Genomic DNA, 13,827 nt, shown 5'->3' on the forward strand with positions numbered 1-13,827 from the left:
ACTCAATTTTTTAGCCACCGATTTTATTTCGGTTGCTAAATTTTATTGCTTTTTTCTGCCACCGAATTAGCCACCGATTATGTTTACTTCTTAGCCACCGATTTTCTTTTGGTCGCTAAATATAAATGTTTATTTTTGCCACCGAATCAGCCACCAAATTTATTTAGTTTTTAGCCACCGATTTTGTTTCGGTAGCTAGATATAATTGTTTATTTTTACCACTGAATCAGCCACCAAATACGTTTATTTTTTAGCCATCGAATTTCTTTTGGTCGCTAAATATAATTGTTTATTTTACTACTATTAATAATAATAATAATTCATTTTTATTTTAAAAAACTATACAAGGATCACACACACTTTTGAATATTAATGAGTACTCATCCATTTAAAAAATAATTAGTTGTATTACTGGTTTCTTTTTCCATTAATCCTTTAAAAAAAAGTAAATTATGCTATATAATTAAATTTAAATAAAATGATATCTTTAAAATAACTTTAATTTTATAAAAATAAATAAATTTTTAGAATTAAATTGTAAATAGTTTTTTAATTATTAAATTTTAATTATTAAAATATCCATATTTACTATCATGGATATTTAAATATTTATTTAATATTTATTTTTAATTTTACACAAATGTTATATTTTTTAATTTAAAATTTGTTTTTTTTTAAGCTTTGGAGTTATTTGGAAGTGCAGGTGTTGTTAGGGCACGAAATACCCAAAATTGCTTATAGGAGTGAAGAAAGGTGCAGAGGAAGCTACAGCGGTGGTCGGAGGAGGAGGAAGCTACAGTGGTGGTCGGAGGAGGACGAAGTTGTAGGTGATGGTCGTGGTGCGAACGGAGATACGAACAGAGGCGAACGAAGGTGTGAGCGGAGCCGATCGGAGACGAACGGTGTGAGCGGAGCCGTGCGGAGGCGAACGGTGCGAGCGGTGCGAGCGAACGGTATGCCTGTCTTTTGGCTATATGATTGATTGAAAATAATTACCCCTAGAGTCGTATTCTTTTGGCTTTTTTCTTTTCTTAAAGCTTCATCTTAGTTCTGTCTATTAAAGTGAAACTTCAATTCTGATTGGAAAACAACAGCAAAAGCATATGTAAAACTGCATCTAAGTTTTGTTCTAGTTAATAGCTGTTTGAGTTGAGTAAACATATTTGACCATCATTTCAATCAATATATCAATACCTTGGCAGTGAAGACCGAATGAGCTAGTCTCATAGATTTATGCTTATGAGGTATGACCCATTCTACCAAGCAGAGAAAAGACTCCCACTGGTTTCTTTGCAGTGAATCCCCAACAAATAGCAGTTTTTTCCCTTGAAGCTTTTTGTCACCTGCTAGGACTGTCATTGTATGATGAGATATAATTGCATTAGAATCAAACTCATAATAGATAAAAACATAAGAAGGCAAAGATGAGGTGAGGTATATAGTTGTGGCATATGAGAAGCTGACTTACTCGACTTTGGTTTGGTGATTTGTCTAGGACATGGTTCGAACTTGAAAATGGACTTGGAAGAGAGGAAACTGAGTCTCTCTGCATACAAGATAGCCATGTAGTGATGATAATGATGGGAAGAGGAAGCTTTCCTCTGGAAGGCTTCATTATTCCTAAAGGGATCATGGGGATTAATGGAGCTTAACGGTGGGAAGAAAGAGTTAATGAATTGGTGCTCAACAAAACAGAATGATGAGGACATTGTACAAAGGGTTTAGAGGGGGAGGTTTTATGCATTTTTGAGTAGGAGTGAAGTTAAAGCATAGTATACTTTGGCACACTAAAAAATGCTAAATGATACTGGAGGTTAAGGAATGGGTTGAAAGGCTAACATCTGGCACCTCATACTTTGGCCATGTAGAGGAAGCTATGCATGTAGCCACACATCATGCTTTCTAGTTTCTACATCATGCTATTGCATTGATAAGAAGTGGTAAAAGTTAGCTTGAAATATATCATATAAACGACGAGTAATGGTCAACATAATAAGTTAAAACTAAAAAAATAGCCATGAGTTTCACAAGACAAAGTCATAAGCAACACATTCTTATTTGAAACCATTATTTTAGAAGATTAAAAATAGAGCCCAATATACTGCTAAAAGTGTCCTTAGGTTTCTTTTCGTTTAACTGTTTAAGCTTATCAACTCAATTGCTTTGATAAGAAGTGGTAAAAGTGAAGTAAAGATAAACAAAAAAAAAAGAAATTAATTGTTGAACTGCATCATTTATATTGGTGATACAAAATCAGGTTTCTTTTCATTTAAGTTTAAGCTTATCAACTCAATTGCTTTGATATGAAGTGGTAAAAGTGAAGTAAAAATAAACATAAAAACAATTAATTGTTGAACTGCATCATTTATATTGGTGATACAAAATCATTCCAATTCAATCATGTATTTAAGATTCATGGTTATGTGTGATTCTTCACTTGATATGAACGATGACTAATCCAATTGTGTGATTCAAATCATGAATTGTAAGATTCTTATAATTATGTTTCTTGGTGTATTACTATAAATTCCACTTTAAAACCAAAATCTTTGTTGCCCTGTCAGACCATTTTGTAAATCAGTGTTGTAGTAGAATTCATCAGCCACTGGATATGTTGCAAGAGTACTTTTTATGGTCACTTTTATTTTTGTTGCATTTAAAATTCATTGAATATTCAGGATGAACATTTATTTCATTCAACTGTGTTAAACTTGTTGGATATAAAGGTTTTTCATATGTATCAAAGCTTCTATGACCAAGTAGTCCAGAGTTTGATCCTTATTGCACCCAATTTTCTTAGTAAATTTTCAATTGAAACACAAACCTTTTAAGCCCAAAGAGCTCTTGCATAAAAAGTGTATGAGATTCATGTGCCTTCACTAACTGCTTAAGCGTTTGGGATAATTGTTTCATGACAACCTTTGGATGATTTACCAACTGGTATGCTATTGTTTTGATTTTGTAACTCACATGCTTGGGTTTGGGACATATTACATGGAATGATGTTAGAAAATAGAAGGGGATTAAATCACAATACTTGTTTTCAGCTCCCTGAAAATCTCTATCATCTTATACGAGTAAACTTGAAATTAAATCCAACCCAAAATTTTAAAATATTATAAATATGGGTCATTCTTTTGATTGATCTTTTGAATTCAATGTGTGTCTCACTTGCCATTCCAACATATAATCATTTTGTGCAGACTATTGCAGTTGGAATGAAATTAGATTAGTTTTGGGAGTTTATCATGACTAGATTGTGCAGATAGTATTCTGACATTTGTCAGGTTAAGGAACTGTTATTTTCTGTTTCTAGTTTGACTAATAGCTATTTGGATTTCAGCTGATAGCCACAAAATTTGTCCTCAAACCTAAATTAGGACACATTCCAAGAAAAAATCAATACATTGTCAATTAATGTGTTGTTTTGTTTTTATTTCCCTTTGCTTCTAACAACAGATAACCAGAACTAGGTCTTTACAACATCTGAATGTTGGAGGTACATTTATCACGGATGAATCTCTGTTTGGCATTGTAAGGAGTTGTCCAAAGTTGGAGGCAAGTTATAAGAACTTGAATGTTAGGTTTTTGTGTTCAATTATTGTCCTCCTTCCATAACAAAAGAAACTAATATATAGAACATCAGAACAAAGGGTTTATACTGAAGCTCATGGTCAAAAGAAAAATTACAATTGTCTAAGAAATGGCATTTCAATAATCTCACTGTCTGTATGAGCCTGATCATCAATCTTCACTGGTTTATATTCGATGTTTGTGATATTCCATTGCATTATAAATGATAGCTTATTGTTTTTGTTCAGTACATTTTTCTTTGGAGCTGTCGTCATGTAACTGAGAATGGGCTTTTTGCCTTAGTTGACAAATGCCTGGAGCTAAAATCAATGAATGAGTTGTTTGACTTTTACATTTAAACTATTTGTTGCACCACCAGATTTTGTTTCCTTATAGATCTTCTCAAGCAATCATTCTATTAGCTTTATTAAATACCTAAGGGAGTGCATGACATAATAAATTTCCCATATCTGTGGCAGATTACCTATAGTGTTCCATTTGCTGTCACAGCAGAGTTGACGGCTGATTCAGGAGGTGGCCAAGGTTGGTATTAGTTGTAGATAGTTTTGATATCCTGAATATTTGGTCTTTTAATGTTTCTGATCTCAAGATGCCTGTTGGTTATGCAGGATTGGCCATAGGAGTTCTAAATCTAGCAATTGTTGTTCCTCAGGTATTTTTCTTTTTCTCAAGTATTGTTGTGTTTTACTCCACCTTTCTTAGAGTGAACCTTTTGGAGTTACAAAATTATCTTGTTTTATCATTGTTACATGTGTATGTTTATACTACTACATTAATGTTGTGCAATGTGGTGTTTTATCTTTCATATGCAATTAACTCTCCAAAATTCTTCCTTATTTACTAATTTCGGACACCATTCCAATTGATGTCACTTTAGAACAAAGTGCATAAAATTTATTTTTTACTGAAAAATCACAATCAATATTAAAAAAAGGCCATTATCTCACTCATTATTTTGATTACTTTTAGTTTTTATGCATACCATTTTTAATCTGTTAGTCTCAATGTTTAAATTCATAGAAATTAAAAGAGATTACAATAGTATGTATAAGACTAAAAATATGATCTTTACATGAGACTAAAATGTAAAGTTTGTTCAACTATAGGGACCAAATTAATGGTTGAACTTTAAAAAATAAAAGGTGAAAGATTTTTCCCTCTGATCTAAACTTGCCTCTGCATTCATTTCCTTAGTTTGTAGTTTCTTCTTTCTTATTCTTTTGTATGATATCAGGATGAAACTGTTGGCAATATGGCTAATCAATGGTTGATTATATCTCAATTTTTATTAGTTTTCGATGATGGTGACTAAACCTTTATTATTAGGTTGAAGCTAGTTTTACTTATTTTAATGATCTTTTGATTCAATATGATATTCTTCGTCTCTCTTGTCTATAGGAAAAATATATATAGCCACAGCTTTATATAAATAATAGAACCTCCTCCCAAGATCAGTTACAAAGTGAACCAACAAAGGTATGTTTCTCTTCCTGTCAACCCAATACTTTCATATTTGCATCCATTTTTTACTTTCTCCATTCAGTGTTCTGTTTTCTCTCTCCTAAAACAAGTGTATACATTAAGAATTTGTTGTAGTCAGATTGCATTAATGGAAATCCCCGAAGGTAGAAAGTGGATGTATAAAAGATTGGACAGAAACAAACATCTGACAGAGGAATTTAGAGAAGGAGTGTATGAGTTCCTACAATATGTTATTAGTCAAGAAAAGTTTCAAGAACAAGGTGAAATGTTAAGATGTCCTTGTATTAAATGTAGTTGTAAAGTTTTCAAGTATGTGGATCAAGTTGGGTGGGATCTTTATCAAGAGGGATTCATGCCTAATTATTATTGGTGGACAAATCATGGTGAAGAATTGCCACAATCCCCCCCAGTGGATGTTTCCAGTTCATGTTATGGAACTTGTGAACAAAGAGAAGAATTAGGTCGTTTCCATCAAATGATAAGGGATCATGTGGGGCCCTCACATGCACATTGCATGCAACCAGAGTGATGAGAATCAAATAAAGGAGGCTTTTATTAATGGAGGAAGAGGACATCCACCCTCACATTTGAAGTTCTTCCTTCTAGTCTTCTCAAAATTAAAAGAAGACATAAAATAAAGATGAGGCCCAAGCCCAAAGCCCAAGCCCAAGCCCAAGAAGGCCAAAGCCTAAAGAGCCCAAGTCCATCCCATGAGGGGCAAGGCCAAGCTTTGAAATACTCTTGTATAGTTTTAGGAGGTGTGGTTATTAAATAAAGGAGTGTGAAAATGTAAAATAAAGTCACATTACCCATGTGACTTAGGAGAGTGGTGTAGGTGTAGTTTTTGGGAGGTGTCATAGTAGAAAAAGGTCACACCTCCCATGTGACTTGTTTTTGGTGGGAATTTCAAATGAGTTTATTTGAAATTTCCCACCTATTTTTCAGCACCTTAGGCTATAAATAGAGGTGCTTCCTTTGTAAAATTCAGATTGGAATTAATCTAAGAAAACTCTACTAAAATTTTGAGTGAACTTTGGAGAGCTTTTGGAGCCTTCTTCTCTAGTCTTATCTTGATGGATCATTGGAGTCCTCAAGTGGCGGCATCACTCTCATCTAGGAGCATTCCACACTTCTAGTGGCGAGATCATCCAACATTCTTCCATCTTCATGAGCATTCTCTTCTCCTTCCTTTCTTCTCTTTCAATTGTTCATGTTGTCTTGTGTTCTTCAGTTGTTTGGTTCAGTTTTTCTGTTTTTCCAGCACCTATATTCTGTTCTTGTCTTTTAATTTCAATTTTGTTCGGTTCATATGTTTGCTTATTCAATTCTGTTCGGTCCTTTCAATTTTACCTCTCTTTGTTGGTTCAATTTGACAATATGTGGAGCATCCAAATGAGTTTGGGATTTGGTACTAGTTTTTGGTGAGTTCTTGTCTTAGAACAATGATCCAACTCTAAGAAAAGTGCCTCTATAATGTCCAGCTCAAGGTGATTCCTAAAAATGTCAAGAATCTTGTTCTATGTGGCTATTGGAATCACATCACAGAGAGTGTTATTGGATCTGAGTACATGGAGGAAAATCCTGATCTTGAAACTCGAAATTTTTTTAACATGCTTGCGGCTGCACAAGCACCCTTGTGGGAAGGATGCGAGAATCACTCAGAATTGTCAGCTTCTTTGGAAGCTCTAAGCTTGACATCTGATTATAATATGTCTGAAGGATGTTTCAATAGAATGGTCCAACTTATGGGGGAGACTATGCCCAAAGATCATCGAATGGTTAATAATTTTTTCCAAGCTAAGAAGTCAGTGGAAAAATTGGGTTTGGGTTGTACGAAAATTGATTGTTGTCCAAAAGGATGCATGTTGTATTATAGGGAACATTGTCATAAAAGTATAACTAATTGCTTTATTTGTGGAATGGAGCGATATAAGACAGTCACTAGGAGGGGAATTGAAAAGAAAATTGCTATTAAGAAAATGTGGTACTTTCCCATCATTCCTAGACTTAGAAGGTTATACTCTTCAATGGCAACTGCACCTCACATGAGATGGCATAGTGAGAATCAAAGGGACCCGTCTATTTTGTCTCATCCATCTGATGGAGAAGCTTGGAAGCATTTTGATAGAATGCATCCAGATTTTAGTCAAGACCCAAGAAATGTCAGATTAGGTTTATGTGCATATGGGTTTAATCCTTTTGGTCAATATGGAAAAAGTTATTCTTGTTGGCCAGTTATCCTAACCCCATACAACCTTCCGCCTTCCATGTGCATGAAGAGAGAGTTTATGTTTTTGACAATCTTAGTTCCAGGTCCTTCAAATCCAAAGCATAAGATTGATGTGTTCTTGCAACCACTTATAGATGACTTATGCACCTTGTGGACTGAAGGGATATTGACTTATGACGTGTCACTAAGGCAAAATTTTATGATGAAAGCTGCTTTGATGTGGACAATTAATGACTTTCCAGCTTACGGCATGTTATCGGGTTGGATGACTTCTGGTAGACTTTCTTGCCCTATATGCATGGAAAGAATAAAGGCTTTTTATCTTAGTCATAGCCACAAGATATCCTTTTTTGACTGTCATCGTCAATTTCTTTCACCTGATCATCAATTTAGGAAGAATAAAAAGGCATTCAAGAAGAAGTTTGTTGAGACTGATCCCCCTCCTCCACGTTTGTCTAGTCTTGACATTTGGAATAGGGTTGCACACTTACCAGTTTGCACTGAATTACAAGAACAACAAAATATTCCTGAATATGGTATTAAACATAATTGGAAGAAACAAAGTATATTTTGGAGGTTGCCATATTGGAAAACTCAACTTTTACGTCACAATATTGATGTTATGCACACAGAGAGAAATGTGTTCATGAATGTGTTTGACACTGTGATGGATATCAAAGGAAAAACTAAGGACACAAACAAGGCTCGATTGGATGTAGCACAAATATGCAATCGAAAAGAGCTAGAGTTGAAAGACATTGGTGGTGGCAAACTTATCAAACCAAAAGCAGCATATACATTTACGAAATCCCAAAGAGTCTTTATTTGTAAATGGGTTAAAGAACTGAAGCTTCCAGATGGATATGCTTCCAATTTGGGTAGATGTGTTGACCTTAATCAAGGCAAGTTACATGGCATGAAAAGTCATGATTGTCAAGTGTTCATGCAACGTTTGCTTCCAATTGCATTTGACGCATTACCAAAATCAATCTGGAAAGTTCTTATTGAACTTAGTCTTTTCTTCAGAGAATTAAGTTCGACAACACTAAATGTTGAACACCTAAGAGTTATGGAAGAAAATATTCCTGTGTTATTGTGTAAATTGGAACAAATATTTCCACCAAGCTTCTTTGATTCCATGGAACATCTTCCAATTCATCTACCTTACGAGGCAAAAGTTGGTGGTCCAGTCCAATATCGTTGGATGTATCCATTTGAGAGGTATAAAATTACTAATCACTATTATAATATTTGTTGTTTATTTATTTAATATTTAAAATTATGTACAATTCTTTTTTAGGTTCTTACACTCCCTAAAAAAAAAGTAAAAAATAAAGCGAGGGTGGAAGGCTCTATTTGTGAAGCTTACTTGGTGGAGGAAACATCTACATTTGCCTCATTTTATTATCCTGATCATGTTGAAACAAGAAGGACTAGGATCCCTCGTAATCTTGAAGTAGGCGAGGGTTCTTCACGTGCTCCTCCTATTTCAATTTTCAATTATCCAGGAAGAGAAATCGGAAAATGCATGACATATTATCTAAATCAAAAAGACTTTGATGCTGCCCAATTGTATGTTCTTCAAAACTGTGAAGAGGTTCAACCATACTTTGAGTAAGACAATGTTCACTCATTTGAAAAGAAAGTTAATTATGTTGCATGAGGTTTGAATAATCAATTTCTTTGTTGCAGTATTTATGTTGAATATTTAAGAGAGATTAGTCCTACTGCTTCCGAAGCTCAAATTGGCCAATACATTTCATCCTATTTTGCTACATGGTTCAAACAATATGTATGTTTTTAATTTGCCTTTTATACAAATTTTACTTTTAGATAGACATTGTGTAATTTATAATCTTTTGTTTAGGTTCTAAATCCAGAAAATAATATTGAAGATCCATTATTGGTTAACTTAGCATGGGGTCCTAAGAGAAAAGTTCAATCATGGTCTATCTATGTTATCAATGGATACAAATTTCACACTGTTCTTTGGAGTGAAGGCATGAATTCCACTAACTATGGTGTTTATGTACGAGGAACCAATGGTCAATCAGAGTCAGATTTTTATGGAATATTGTCTAATATTATTCAATTGGAGTATACTGGCTTTCCAATAATGAATGTAGTTCTCTTCCAGTGTGAATGGTTTGATAATACTCCTAATATAGGAACCAAAGTAGATAAGAACTATGAGATCGTTCAAGTAAAAGAATCACGGAGATATAATAAAGCATATGATCCATTCATATTTGCCCAACAGGCAGAGCAAGTTTATTACACCAAATATCCAGAGGGACACCAAGGTTGGTTGGGAGTAATTAAAACAAAAGCTCGTATTAGAATCATTGATAACACAATAAGTGAGGTTGAGCATGACACTCCATACCAAGATGATGAGCTTCTACAACTTGAAGTAGTGCTACATGTTGATCCAGAATTCATTCATGATTCTCTTGATGATGTTGATGGGGGGGGAGAAGAAGTAGATATACAATTACTAAATGAAACAAACATAGATGAACAATACGAGGAGGAATACATTTCAAGTGAGGATAACATTGAGAGTGATTTCAGTGACACAGATACCTCTTCGGTAATTCATGCATTAAAATTGATTGTATACCTTGTCCAAATTATGTTTAACATTAATTTTATTGTGGTTTCCCATAATTGTAGTGAATAACAGGGAAGATAACTGACATATTTGGTTGACATATTTGGTTGTAGAAAACACAATCAGGTTTGAGTCTTCTGATCATGATTACTTTATTTGTTTATTCAAAATTGATTGATCCACTTTGATTATTGTATTAATTACATCTTATATATGTAATATTTTTTACTTGCAAATGACACCAAGGGGTAGAGGTGGTGGTCGTAGACCACCTAATCGTGGTGGTCGAGGTGTTCGTGTTGATGATATATCTTTACCCAATACCAACATTCCCCCTTCGTTTGTTCTTCCAACAACTATGGAGTCTACACATCCTATTTATGAAGGAGCCGCCCCACTTCCTACACTTCACGGACAAGATATTGAACATCATGTAGGAGAATCAAATCCTACTACCTTTTCTACAGAGCCAACTATGAATCAACCTTCACCGATACAAGACTCTCTTACACCTGACAATGAGTCTGGCAATGTAGTTGATCAAAGACCCTGGCTTCATGCAGAAAGAGGAGAGTAAGTATATTTTAATCTAATTTTAATTCGTAAATATGATCTAATTTTCATATATCATTTTGACAATATGTTTTGAACATAGTTTTTCACCTGCAAATGGACCTTCCAATGTAATCTCACGAATCATCAAGCAAAAATATGATGAACCCAGTCCCACTTGGAAGAAGGTTCGTCTTGAGCTTAAAGATAGATGGTTTGGAGAGTTCAAGGTAATTTGAGTTATGATTACATTTAAAATGATATTTTATTTTTCTACAATGTTTTTTTTCTAATTTATTTTACATGCAGAAAGAGTATAGGTGGGATATGGAACAAGACCAACTCATTAGATCCATTTTTGATACAAAAGCCTCCCGTATCTTTAAAAATGCTATGAGTAAAGTTAGGCATGGTCAAGATAAGGGGACCTGGATTCCACAACTTGTTCGAGCAACCTTGGACCAGCATTGGAGTTCTACAGAATTCCAGAACAAGAGTGCTATTGCCAAGGCGAATCGGGCTGTTGAGAAGGGAGACTCAGCCTACTGTGGTGGTTCCATATCAACCGCAGCTCACTTTGAGAAAATGGTAATATTATTATATTTCTTCTCTTTCTATATTTAATTTAAATACAATCTATTATATCTTTTTATTGAATTTATGTAGACTAAAGAGCTTGAACGACAACCAACTGCTTGGGAGGTTGTAGAGAGAACAAAGAAATTGAAGACTGGAGAATGGGTCAATGACAAGACTCGCGACCTTGCGGTATGTTTAAAATCTGTTATAGTTTAATTTTTACTATATGTTTTCTTCGCAATAATCAATTTGACTTCATTTTCAAGAGAAATATAAGAAACGTCGAGAAGAAGCCCAACAACAGCAAATGCTTGAAAGCGCATCTTCGCAAAACTCTCATGTTGCCTCTATTGATGACAATGAAATATACATCGATGTTGTTGGAAGTGGAAATAAAAAAGGGAATGTCTATGGTCTTGGTGTATTGAGCAAAAGGTTTAATAGTTCAACAAGTGTTCACTCTGCTGCAAGTCAAGCTCCAGTAGTCCATCAAATAGAAGAAATGCGTGAGATTATTCAAAAGCTAAATGATGAACTTATGACAAAACGTGTCAAGGAGCGGACACTTGAAGAAAAGATGGAGCTATTGATGAAAACTCATGAAGAGCAAAGTGAACGCATGCGCAAACAAGATGAGAAGATGCAACTCATCCTACAACACATTCAAATGAATAATCCCGCATCAGGCTCTTCAGATCCTACTACCAGTGGACATCATAAAGGAGACCAGAGTAGAGATGACAGTTCAGAAGAAGATTAGTTATATGTTAAACTATATCATAGATTTGACTCTTTTAACTAGTTTTCAACAGTTTTAGTTGTGTAGTATGATTTACCTTTAATTTGAGCACAACTTCTTCTTAAACTATGTATTTGAAGTTCATTACAATTTAGCTTGATTGAATTTTGAGTATCTTTATAAGCAGGTCTGATTTTTTTTATAAAATGGTCAAAATACAATTTTAAATAGGTATTAATAATACAAATAAAAATAGCCACCGAAATTGATTTGGTGGCTATTTAGCCACCGAAATCAAATCTGTCGCTGTAGAAATCTCCATTTAGTCACCAAAAGATTTCTTTTTAGCGACCGAAAATGGTGGTTGCTATCACCTTCTAATTCAGCCACCGAAATTTGGGTAGCTAATTTGGATTTTGAATTTCTGTGACCAAATTTTCTGCGACTGATTTAGTCACCGAAATTTCGGTTGCTAATTTGGTTTTCGAATTTTGGTGACTAAATTTATCTGCGACAAATTTAGCAACCGAATTTGCGGTTGCTAATTTAGTTTCTAAATTTTGGTGACCAAATTCTCTGTGACCGATTTAGCCACCGATATTTCGGTTGCAAAGTAGCGACCACTTTATAATTCGGTCGCTAACGGCTTTGTGACCAGGGTTTTCGCTTCCATCTTTATTTGGTGACTGTTTCGGTCGCAGATATGATTAGCGACCGATTATAGTGATTTTAGCGACCGAATTCGGTGGTCGCTAAAATTGATTTTTTTTGTAGTGAAAGTGGAGCCTAAATGAGCACATGGGGAGGGGTGTGTCTAGTTTGTATTCTCACCCCTTCCATGGGCTTCCTAGACCGGCCTAGATAATTTTAGAGGTTTTTAGAAACTCTAAGTTTACCTAGGTTGGTGTTTTAGGTGCCAAAATTAATTCTAAGAAAAATTACAAATAAAGTTCCTATGCTAATTTTGATAAGAAATTAAAATCTAATCTACACTAGAGTTTATGACATGTAGAATGCGTCCTCTTGACCCCTCTTTGACTATAACTCTAGTGGTTGCCTCAATTTGACATTTTGGTGGCCTTTCAATGGATTGGTGTCGGGGCCTCTTCCATCATCCCCTCCCTCTTGAAAAGGATTTTTCCTCAAATCCAAGGCTTCGTCCTCGTCATTAATAGGGGGTTGTATGAGGCTGGATGGTGTCCATCATCTCCTCCTTCTTGAGAAAATCTATCCTCAGATCCACAGGGTCGATCTCAGATAGCAGCCTCTTGCTTTGACAACTATGCTCGTCCTCCCGGATCAAACGTCCATCTATGGGAGTCATCAAACAAAGCAAATGCGTTAGTTTGAGCAGTTGTATAAAAATCAATTCTATTAAGTTGCCATTCTTTTTGTTTTTCTGTTGTTTTTGGCAACTTATCATAATATTTCTCTATTTGTTGTTGTATTTGTTCTTTAATCCTCTCATTCATTTTTTTAACAAATTTAGTTTTGGTAACGCCTTCCTTATGCACAAAAGTTTGTGGGTTAGGAAGGGTTAACAAATCTAAAGAAGTAAGAGGGTTAAATCCATATACAAGTTCAAATAGGGAAATATTGGTAGTCTTGTGAACTACTCTATTGTAAGCAGACTGAATATGGAAAAGATACTCATCCCTAGAGTTGTGGTTGTCTCTCATGATTACCCTAGGCATAGTACAAAAAGCTATATTTTCAACTTTGTTTTGACAATTCGTTTGAGGATGACTAGAAATTGAAATTCTCAACTTAGTTCCAAATTTCTCCAAAAGAGTCCTCAAAAAATGGCCAATAACTTTTGGACCTCTATCCAAAACTATGCTTTTAGGTAATCCATGACATCTTACCACTTCTCTAAAGAAGAGCCTATTCACAACCATAAAAATGGAGTCAAAACCTTTTGTTGTCCTAGGAAGTTCTAATATAAATCCTATGCTTATGTCTTCCCATGGAGCACTTGCAAAAGGTGAAGGAGCATAGAGTTCATGAGACATTGCCTTAGAGTTTGTTATAAAATAA

General features: G+C 34.7%; 1 protein-coding gene, 2 long non-coding RNA genes and 1 pseudogene across 4 annotated transcripts; 3 read left to right on the plus strand and 1 right to left on the minus strand.

Moving 5' to 3' along the window:
• Window positions 1-1,149: 1,149 nt before the first annotated feature.
• On the minus strand, window positions 1,150-1,658 carry LOC137826437 (uncharacterized). Its single transcript, XR_011083504.2, has 2 exons — window positions 1,469-1,658; window positions 1,150-1,352 (listed from the first exon to the last, which is right to left on the minus strand). It is a non-coding gene; the product is annotated as an uncharacterized LOC137826437 (long non-coding RNA).
• Window positions 1,659-4,032: 2,374 nt separating this feature from the next.
• On the plus strand, window positions 4,033-5,205 carry LOC150025562 (uncharacterized). Its single transcript, XR_016515212.1, has 3 exons — window positions 4,033-4,116; window positions 4,203-4,246; window positions 4,993-5,205. It is a non-coding gene; the product is annotated as an uncharacterized LOC150025562 (long non-coding RNA).
• A 1,426-nt stretch (window positions 5,206-6,631) lies between these two features.
• On the plus strand, window positions 6,632-10,046 carry LOC137826435 (uncharacterized; annotated as a pseudogene). Its single transcript, XR_016515211.1, has 5 exons — window positions 6,632-8,527; window positions 8,607-8,920; window positions 8,999-9,098; window positions 9,174-9,899; window positions 9,983-10,046. The product of XR_016515211.1 is annotated as an uncharacterized LOC137826435 (transcript).
• An 89-nt stretch (window positions 10,047-10,135) lies between these two features.
• On the plus strand, window positions 10,136-11,811 carry LOC137826436 (uncharacterized). Its single transcript, XM_090294101.1, has 5 exons — window positions 10,136-10,493; window positions 10,576-10,702; window positions 10,782-11,060; window positions 11,139-11,240; window positions 11,329-11,811. The coding sequence occupies exons 1-5, from the start codon at window positions 10,156-10,158 to the stop codon at window positions 11,809-11,811; spliced, it is 1,329 nt and encodes a 442-aa protein (XP_090150227.1). The 5' UTR covers window positions 10,136-10,155.
• Window positions 11,812-13,827: the final 2,016 nt, after the last annotated feature.

Source organism: Phaseolus vulgaris, chromosome 8 (assembly GCF_051622355.1).
Source record: "Phaseolus vulgaris cultivar YP4 chromosome 8, ASM5162235v1, whole genome shotgun sequence".
Taxonomy (NCBI): Eukaryota; Viridiplantae; Streptophyta; class Magnoliopsida; order Fabales; family Fabaceae; genus Phaseolus; species Phaseolus vulgaris.

Bases quoted from the DNA above. Each gene is read 5' to 3' on its own strand.
- LOC137826436 (XM_090294101.1), top strand. From the start codon at position 10,156: ATGACACCAAGGGGTAGAGGTGGTGGTCGTAGACCACCTAATCGTGGT. The intron at 10,494-10,575 runs GTAAGTATATTT...TTTTGAACATAG, and splicing joins CTTCATGCAGAAAGAGGAGA to TTTTTCACCTGCAAATGGAC. The intron at 10,703-10,781 runs GTAATTTGAGTT...TTTTACATGCAG, and splicing joins GATGGTTTGGAGAGTTCAAG to AAAGAGTATAGGTGGGATAT.